This window comes from Quercus robur, chromosome 5 (genome assembly GCF_932294415.1).
Source record: "Quercus robur chromosome 5, dhQueRobu3.1, whole genome shotgun sequence".
Taxonomy (NCBI): Eukaryota; Viridiplantae; Streptophyta; class Magnoliopsida; order Fagales; family Fagaceae; genus Quercus; species Quercus robur.
Genome location: NC_065538.1, coordinates 48,901,542 through 48,911,528, shown reverse-complemented (window position 1 = coordinate 48,911,528; position 9,987 = coordinate 48,901,542). Strand labels below are relative to the sequence as shown.

General features: G+C 34.3%; 1 protein-coding gene across 2 annotated transcripts; it reads left to right on the top strand.

The window, feature by feature from the left end:
* Positions 1–3,222: 3,222 nt before the first annotated feature.
* Positions 3,223–9,131, top strand: LOC126726195 (trihelix transcription factor ENAP1-like). 2 transcript variants are annotated; one of them, XM_050431390.1, is made up of 2 exons: positions 3,223–4,576; positions 8,827–9,131. In XM_050431390.1, exons 1-2 carry the CDS (start codon positions 3,622–3,624, stop codon positions 8,859–8,861), a joined length of 990 nt encoding a protein of 329 aa, XP_050287347.1. In that variant the 5' UTR covers positions 3,223–3,621; the 3' UTR covers positions 8,862–9,131. The 2 variants fall into 2 exon arrangements, with proteins under 2 accessions (XP_050287347.1, XP_050287348.1); XM_050431391.1 differs by having other exon boundaries at positions 3,241–4,576; positions 8,848–9,131.
* The last annotated feature ends 856 nt before the right edge of the window (positions 9,132–9,987 follow it).

Sequence of the window (9,987 nt, the reverse complement as noted above, 5' to 3'; positions counted from 1 at the left end):
GGACTCGTTGGCCTTACAATATCGTTGTTTTCTTTTCTGAATGCTCAATATGGCTGACGGGTTCTTTGGAACCGATGGCTTTAGCTTCCGTGAACGAGTTTAACACCTTTTTTGGAATTACCCTTATCAATACTTAAATTTGAATTTGAATTTGGTTTTGAATTTTAAAGTAATGGATTTGAAATGCTTTAATTCAAATCCATAAATCCATTTCACTCTCCCTTGTGTGTGTTTGTTTCTCAAAAAAGAAAAAAAAAAAAAAAAAAAAGCCTAATCCATAAATGCTATTGTTTCTAAGGATTGTTTTTATTCATTTATTTTTCTTAATCATTTGGTTCATAAATAATGTAATAAGAATTTATCTACCTATTATATTAATGATATTTTAAAATCATTAATAATCTGGCAAAAATTAGTTTTATATCATTTAATACTTAGTATTCTCGAAGAAGAAAAAAAAAAACTGACACTCATGTCAAAAGTTTAAGCGTTAGTGAAAAAAAATGCATACCAATTAAAACCCCAATTTTTTTTTTTTTTTTTGGTTTTGTTTTTGTTGATAGGAACCAAAACCCCAAATTATTGTTTAACTAATTTTTTTTCTTTAATGGGAGTTTAACTAATACATTGGTCTAAGCCTAAAAGAAAATTTTCTCAGCAAAAAAAAAAAAAAAAAAAAAAAAAAAACCTAAAAGAGAATTTATATGACGTCCATGTTATTGGTTTTAGTTTAGAAGAAATTTTCACATAATGAATTAATAATTTGTTATTCATTCTTTTTTTATTTAATGAACTAATTGAATTATTTTATTCATTCATTTATTTTTCTTTAGCCATTAGCTGTTTAATCATATATATATATATATATATATATATATAATATAATATATTAAAATGGAAGCTCAATTAAGAATCCAAATTATTCAAATTAAAGTTCAGTTTTGTGCAAAGTGTTATTTTAATTGTCCTATTATTTTGATGTGTCTTTTTTTTTTTTGGGTTGAGAGGTGATGTCAAGTGTCTTTAGATTTAAAATGCACTTCAATTTTCTGCAAGTATTCTTTCAATTATACTTTAATTTTGTGCCAGTTATATTTACGTGCAAATGTATGCATCTAAACTTAGAAAGTATTTATTAAAAAAAAAAAAACCTTTTATTTTTTTTAAGAATGAAGAAAAATTTTGATTCAAAATTTATTAGGTTTTTTTTTTTTTTTTTTTTTTTTTATTTTTTTTTTTAATGTAAGACTATGAATGTGTATTAGAAAATAACTTCTATGGGTAATGATCTCATCCAATCTTGATCACATGCATGTATGCCAAATGTGTCAAGTGTACCACACAAATGACACACGTCACATGTGCATGCGTGTGCATGTTCTAAAGCTACATGTCAATAGGTTCACTTTATTACCTTATATGGGTTGTTCTCTGTTACTTTATAAACTACAGAAGGCATTGTAAACTTTCAATGTGGAACAAGCTTTCAAACACAAATCCACTTCCATATAATCTGTAAAACAAACTTTTAACACATGTATCTGCTTAGAGTAGAAAAATTATAAGGCCTTAGAGACTTAGCATGCTATACAAAAAATCTAAAAATGAAACATTAAGATAGTGATGTACACAATGATTAGCTTTCCTATGTCAAGAGTCTTATAGTTTAACTGGCTAACACTTTTTAGTATTTTCAATTGAGACATCTAAGGTTCAAATCTTCCCATCCCCAACTATCCGATTATTAAAAAAAAAAAATTGTATATACATTATTCAATGGATGGAGAGTCCCCATTCTTCAATGAGAAGGATCTTATCAACTGAAACCAATAGAGTAATAAGAATGGATCAAAATGTTCGTAAGAAGAAAATGATAACTAATGGAGAGTCACTCAAATATAAGATTTAAGAAACCTATTGACCTTATAATTATCTCAAATGATAACTAATGGAGAATCATTCAAATATAAGATTTAAGAAACCTATTGACCTAATAATTATCTCATATTCTCATGCATCGAATATATGTTTCTTACATTTTCACAGTGTGTGAGATTTAAGAAACCCATCAAGCCAATAATTATTTCATGAGTCAAATATATGTATCCTCCCTTTTACAATATATGAATTTTACAATCATGTAAGACCCAAACATTATAAGAATGAGGATGTATCTATCCAATGCATGAAATACCTTTTCAAATCATTGTGCTTAAATATAGTTTTTATTATAAAAATTTAATTGAAAATATTTATAACATGTGCAATTTAATAGATCTTATTGTTTAAGGAGTAATATTTTAGGTCTTATTGTTTAAGGAGAATATTTTTTAAAGTTATTCAAAATGGTTTTATTTATTAATAGATTTAAACAAGAGGAATAGATTGACTGATTTTAACAAAATGAAGAACTAAATTGATAAAAATTAAAAGCTAAAGACTAATATAACAATTGAAATAAAATTTTAAAAATAAATTAATATTGTGAGGGATTTTATTTTGAGACCAAATGTAACAAGAAGGTATAGATGTAAAACTTCCTAGCTTTTAGGGACAAATTATTTCAATAAAATGACAATTCTTTTGCAATTACAACTTTTTTGACTTCATCGGTAAACAATTACTTTAATATCAACCTTATCATATTTTCTCTACCAGTTATAATTAACTATGTTGTGTCATAAGAGTTGTTTCTTTATAATAATTAAAGTGCAAATTACATATTTAAAATTTAGGATTCTTTGAATTTTACATCTTAAAGTTTCAAAATTTTAATTTTAATTTTTGAAGTATATTTTATTTGTATTAACAATCCTTCTATTCATATTTTCAATTAATAAACTTGTCACACATCTTTATTTTGTCTAATATAATAACACAACGTCACTTTCATTATCTTGCGTTATTTTTATTTTAATCATTTACAGTTTTTTTTTATAATTAAAAAAAAAAAGTTGTTTCCCTGTCATTTCTAAATCTCGTAAAATAATCATATTACTAGTGCTAAAAAAAAAAAAAAAACCAAACGGGAAAGAGTATAAATCAAAACGGAGCGAACTCCCACTCCTACCGTCTCACACCCACGTGACGTGAACCGACACACCACACACCACGCATAACAGCGCCAGTTGACATCACAAAACAAAATGATGTTTAAGTGAGAAAAAGAAAAGCAACCAAACAAAAAACAAAAACCATAACACTAACACTAGCAAAACCAAAAACAATTCACCCCCAAAAAAAAAAAAAAAGTACCCACAGAAAAGAAAAAAAAAAAAGCCAGCTCGACCGGACCGAGCCGAGCCGATTGGACAATTGAAGCCACTGACTACTAGCCAATGTCGCCCTTCCTCACGTCACGCGCCCCACCCCCCCGGCGACCCCTCAACGGCTCGACCGTACCGTATTACATCCCACCCCCCCCCTCTCTATCTCTTTCTCTTTCTCTCTCCTCCTTACCCCTACTCTTACGGTTCATGCCCCCGGCACACCTCATCGCCGCATCAACACTTATCTCTCCTTCTTCTCTTTTCTCCTTTTTCTCCTCAATACCACAAAAACCCTCCATACACACCACCACCACCACCAAAGTAAATTCATCCATATCTCGCCGCCACCACCATGGGCGACTTAACGGACACTCTGATGCCGTCAACGACTCCTCCGATTCCAACCCTAGCTTTATCTGCGCCTAACGCTGCTACTCCGCAATCCTCGCGACCGTTACCTGTCCGCGAAGATTGTTGGAGCGAGGACGCCACGTCGACGCTCATCGACGCCTGGGGCCGCCGTTACATGGAGCTTAACCGCGGGAATCTCCGTCAGAAAGACTGGCAGGACGTGGCTGACGCCGTTAATGCTCTCCATGGCCATACCAAGAAAACGCACCGTACTGACGTTCAGTGTAAGAATCGTATCGATACGATTAAGAAGAAGTATAAGATCGAGAAGGCTAGGGTTTCTTCCTCTAACGGAACCCTGACTTCGTCGTGGATTTTCTTCGATCGTCTCGACTCTTTGATCGGATCTAATGTGACGGTTAAGAAGCCGACTTCTTCGACTCCGGTTCCGATTCAGATTCAACATCCTCCGTCGTTGTCTCAGTCTCCTCCGGTGGGGGTTCCGTTGTATTACAAGAAAGCGATGACGCCGTCTCCGTCCAACGCTGTTGTGGCCGCCTTGCCGCAGAAGAGGCCGTCTCCGGCTATGGACGAGGGGTTCTTCAGGAGGAATTACTCGGCTATGGCTGCTGCGGCCGCGGCGGCTGAGGCGGACGATGTGGAGGATGAGGAGGATGAGGAGGAGGAGGAGGACGAAGAGGAGGGTGATGTGGAGGAGAGAGAGAGCGAAGAGGTTGTGGTGGAGAGAGAGGGGATGAGGAGATTGGCGAGGGCGATAGAGAGGTTTGGAGAAGTGTATGAGAGAGTGGAGAGAGAGAAGCTGAGGCAAATGGTGGAGTTGGAGAAGCAGAGGATGCAATTCGCTAAGGACTTGGAGGTGCAGAGAATGAATATGTTCATGGACACACAGGTTCAGCTCGAGAGGATCAAGCATGCCAAGCGTTCCCGATCCAATGGTAAATTGATTTGCTCTTTGCTTCAATTTATAGATTTCTGATTGATATTGATGCCTATAGATAAAGATATGATTGTAAATTGATTGCTTTGTGTGGGTTTTGATTGTTCAAACAATGATAAAATAATATGAAAACAGATTTATTTTTGGTGGTTTGGATGAGAAGCTGTTCATAATTTATTAGGAAACGGGTGAGCTGTCACTGTGTTAAATTTTGTTTGGCTAATTGTTAAGATTACATTGTGTGTGTCAATTGCTCTGGCATTTGTGGGCGTTCGATCATGGATGTCAGTGAAGTGAAAGGTCTCAGTTTTAGTTACATTTTTCAGCATCAGTGAGGGCCTTACCTTGTTTTGGGAGTTAGTGCTGAGCTTTAGGGCCATGAAGCATTAAATGTTTGATTAATGTATGTTGAAATTAGATACTTAATGGTTGTTTGCAGGGCAGGTGTTTAGTTTCCCTTTGTGTTGGGGTGATTGCTGTTGTTTTTCCTTATAATTATGTGGTGGCTTCCTATTCAGTTAGTTGTTGTGAGAATGTTCAGGAGGGATTCTTTCAGTTAAACATCCTTCTCAGGTTGGCAATTTGGGCCTGGTTCGAGCTTAATTTACTCTAGGGATTGGAATCTACTGCCAGAGGTTTGAGATAATGGTGTTAAATCAGACGTAATGGGAATAACTTGTTACAATCGGGATGTTTTTTAAGAAGTTGTACAGTCTGGAAGGATTGTCCTCAAGCTCCTATGATTTCCCTCTTAGATGGAGATGACCCGGAAATCTTTTACTATTAGCTCTAAGGATAATATTAAAAGATTTTTGGTTTGAATTTGCAAGGTGGAGGGTGTGATCATTGGTTCAAGACCCATTGGGTGTATCACTGTGCATCAGTGCATGTATTTACCAATAAAAAAGGTGATGAATTATTTGGACTGAGTTTCCATGTAGTTTTGGTATAATGGGAATAGTCTATCAATTTAATTTAATCTGTTTATTCTTTTCAATGACTTGTCTGTGTTAAAAAAGTGTGGTTCATGATTTTATCTGTGACCTGGATGATGCTAGGTTGCTTAACCATATATTAGAGTTGCTTTGTGGTTATTTTATGGTATATGTTACGGTGAAATAGTCCTTGGGAACGTTGGTATTGCTGTCAGCTGTGTTTTTTCCCTGTCTACTTATGTTTGTATTTAGTTGAGATGGAACCATGAAAGATGGGTTCCTGACTTCATCTATTAGATACTGGGTAATTGCTTGGTTAATTGGTTTTGTCCCTTGGCTTCATTGCTTGCCTCTTTATTACTTGTATTTAAATTGTATTATTTTGATGTCAGTACGGATAATTATAAGGTCTGGTTGATAAGAAGTATCCATGGGTAGCTTCGAAAGTCCTCTTATTCTGCATGTAGTAATGGCACAATAAAGGCATCCAAGTGGAGCTCTATAAGATCTTTTATAAAAGCATTGTTTTGACAATGCAAAACTTTGAACTCTTTGGAGGAAGCAATACCTAAGTGTAGAGATCAAATGTTGGGTCAAGATTAAAAAAATTCATGTTAGTTAAAAGGGCCTGTAGAAAGAGATTGTTGGTACAACCTAATATGTTTGAAGATATTATTAGGATATTTCTGTTTTATTCTGATTATTGTAAAAGGGAAAATTATGTAGTGAATTATATGAGGTGCATGTTACATACCTTTTGACATGGCAGTTGGTTGGTTCATATAAAAATAAGTTAGCATTCTATGTGGTTGGGAGATGGGACATAAATTATATGAGGTGTATATTCCGTACCTTTAGACATAGTAGTGCAAATGAAGGTTTTAGGGGCTAGGTATACTGGAGGTTGGACTGGGTCACTAAGATCCAAATATGGAGGAACTTTAGACGATAAACATTCTACCATGTTGGGAGATGTGGCATAAATATTTCTTTTCGAATTCTATTGATAACAAGACATACTTTGTAAAGTGTAATGTTTAATGTAATGTTACTTGTGGATGACAAGGACCTCACTAATGCCTGCCAAACAAGTGTATCCGTGCCCCAAGACCAAGTAGGGCCAAGAATGGCATTGGTTTGGGTCAATCAGATGATGTGTCTTGCTCTACCCCTGTTCTGACAGATTTAATGTTAGGCGATTAAGGCCAGGGGGGGGCGCTGTTGGCCTTCGTTGGTCAGGTTTGGTCAGACCACATTTTGTCTCAAACCTATCTGTTGTCTTCCTCAGTTGGCCATGGAATGCAATTTCCCATTGCAGGCCCTGTGACAAGGTATGGCAACAATTATTCCTGTGCAATTGGAATGTACTAAAGCATTATGTGCTCATCTGTAGCTTGTTTAGATTTTAATTATGAACCCCATCTGCGTGTGAGCCATTATCTTTGGTGGCTTCTTTGGTACTTGGCATTGCAGGGTTTTTCTTTTTTTTGGTTAATAATCCCAGTGTATTATGTATGTTTCATTAGTCATTACTGAAAAGAAATATTGTATTTGTTTCAAGATGCACCAACTGGCCTAGGTGATTTAGAGTTGTTTGTTTAGAATATATTGAAATATCATATGTTGATTTTGTAGTTTTTTGATCGGTCTTTGGATGTTGGTAGAATATTAGATGTGTAAAGTCATGCTTAAATTTACATGTTATTTCTAGGAGTATAATGATACCTTTTTGAGGGTGATTTGTTTTTTGTAATTACACACACGTACAAAAGGTCTTGAACCCATGACCTCTTCATCCACCTTGCTGGTAGGATGTGATATTTGAGCTTGAGCTCATTGGTACCTTTTTGGGGCATAGTGGGTAACTTGATGATGCTATTTAGATGGTAAATAGGATTTTATATTATGTAGATAAAGATAATAGCTTGTAATGATCTTTGCTTTACAACTGTTTCTGTCCAATACCTGACGGTATTTAGCTGGGCATTTTGAAATGCATGGACAACCTTCTTTAGTCTCCATTCTATATTGTTATGGTTATTTAATATGTGTGTGACATATTTTGGGAGCTTGTTGAGCAATAGGAAGAGATTAAAACCTTCCTTTCATAGGAAGAGTTAAATGTTTTTGAGCTTGCCAAAAGTTAGTCTTCGACACTTCTCTCATCTTCTTTGATTTACATGAATTTTTTAAAATGACAAAGTTCTGATGCATAGATGAGGAAGAGTCGCATGAAATAGTTTGGTCGTGTTCATAGAAGAGTGATTAATGCACTGTTGAGAAAGAGTCGGTTGATTCAAGTTGAAGAAAGGAAAAAAGGTTGAGGAAAAGAAAAACAATGGTAGTAGTAAAAAATGACATGTCAATTAAGAAAGTAACCGAGAGTATTGACTGTATTACTTAAATTAGAATAGAATGGCAGAAACTAAATACATATGGCCAACCCTAACTAATTTGTTGAGGATCCATTACGAACTCCAAAATCTGGGGCTAAAGCTTATTGTTGTTGTAGTAGTTGTTGACTTTCTGATGCAGTGCATTTTACTATCACGTCAGCTTAGGATCTATAAGAACATCAAACAAATTGAAAATTTAGCTGTTTCTAGTTATTCTACCATGTTGAGGTTGATGGCTCCTAGGGCCTTGACAGAAACGTATACAACAATCGGTTCATAAATATAGTTTACATTTATACAGACTTCAAAGATAGGAAATTTAATTTCTTAGTTTTTAGAATTGCATCGAGGGAATGATTAATTTTCCCAAATATTAACCTCCTATTGTATATATTGTGTATTCTGGAAGATAAATATTGCGGTGTATCTGTTTTTCTATTCCACAGATTTTGGTAAAACATGCATTGTTGTAGGGTCTTTTATATGAATTCCTGTCTTGGGGATATTCTTCTTTTAGTTTATGTACTTTGTTAACGAAAGGAAATGCCATCCTTGACAATGAAAATTAATAAGACAGCTGAAAATGTAGCCTCCCTCGTGTAGATAATTATCTTTATTTGACATAAAAAGATCATGGTGTGTGCTCATCTTGGTATGATGTTTGCGTAAGATCATGCATCTTTAAACATATTGGACTCTGGATTTATCTTTAAACATATCGGATTCTTGTAACTTCAAATTGTCACAGTCGAATCAGAAACCCATATGAGGCTTATAACAAACTATCTAAGAAACAAATTGAAGTCATACATTGCTCCTACTAGTCCTGATTGTTCTAGTAAGCAGTTTCTTTGTTTTCTTGAATGTTGGTTTGCATTGGTAATCACACTTTTAATTCTGAATTGATTTTTGAACAGTTTTATTGGCTTTTGTCACAGACATGTACAGCTAGCCATGTGAAGACAGCTTTACCTGGGAAGCATATGTAGTATCCTGATTTCACAAATGGTTTCAACGAAGTACATATTGGTCCAGCTGATACTGGCATGCAGATGAGGTTGTTAAGAGTTAAATCCAAAATCATCTTATTTTATTTGACCCAACCTCCTTTTGTTTTCCTACTTATTATAAAGTTAATTTGGGCAGCTGCACTAGGCCTAAAAATATTTGATTCTAGCTGTAATAACCTCTTAATTTAAACTGCTCTAGTTTTCTGGCTTCATTGTCTTGCATTATATATTATATATAAGTTAGGTTCATTCTTTTTTTTTTGATAAGTAAGAATGATATATATATACACACACGAAAGCCTGCACTATGCAAGAAGAACATAGAGCAAGCCTAGAAAGTACAAGAAATAAGTTAGGTTCATTCAACGGTTCAAGAATTCATTTCCCTACGAAATAACGTTTGAATCTAATTATTTTTCTCAATTTACGTTTCCATAATACGCATGTTACAGAGCTACCTTCCTCGATTACAGTTGGACTCTTTCCTTTCGAAAATATTGTGTTTCACTTATTTAGTGCAATTGAAAATATTAGTAAACAAAAGTTTTTTTTCCCTTTTTTTTGGACTGAATGACGAACAATGTTTTCTATAGTAAAAAAAATAAATAAAGAAATAAAAAACAAAACAAAACACAAATAACTTTTCTATTGTCAGCCACCACTTGTCTGTTGTCATCATCGGTCAGTTGTCACCACAACCATTTTCCTCCCCTACTCGACATTATTGGCGGGCATTTTTGTTGCAACCAAATCTTTAATATTTATCATTTCTTTTATTGTAGTTAAATATCAGAAACAAATAACTTTTCACTCAAAAACATTTTTTTCCAAGAAAACGTTTGACATAAAAACAATGTGATCCCTGATAAGTATTTGGGTTGCAAGTAATTGAGAATCAAATAGACAACATGAAGATAAGATATCACAAGAGTCTGTATAAGATTGAAAAACAGCACCTAAGTGTTACTTCTTATCAGTCATCACACTTATGTTTATGAATTTGTGTTTTTCGTATTGCCTAATGTTAAAAAATGGCCCTTTCTACCGAATTAAGTAAAAAACAAGTCC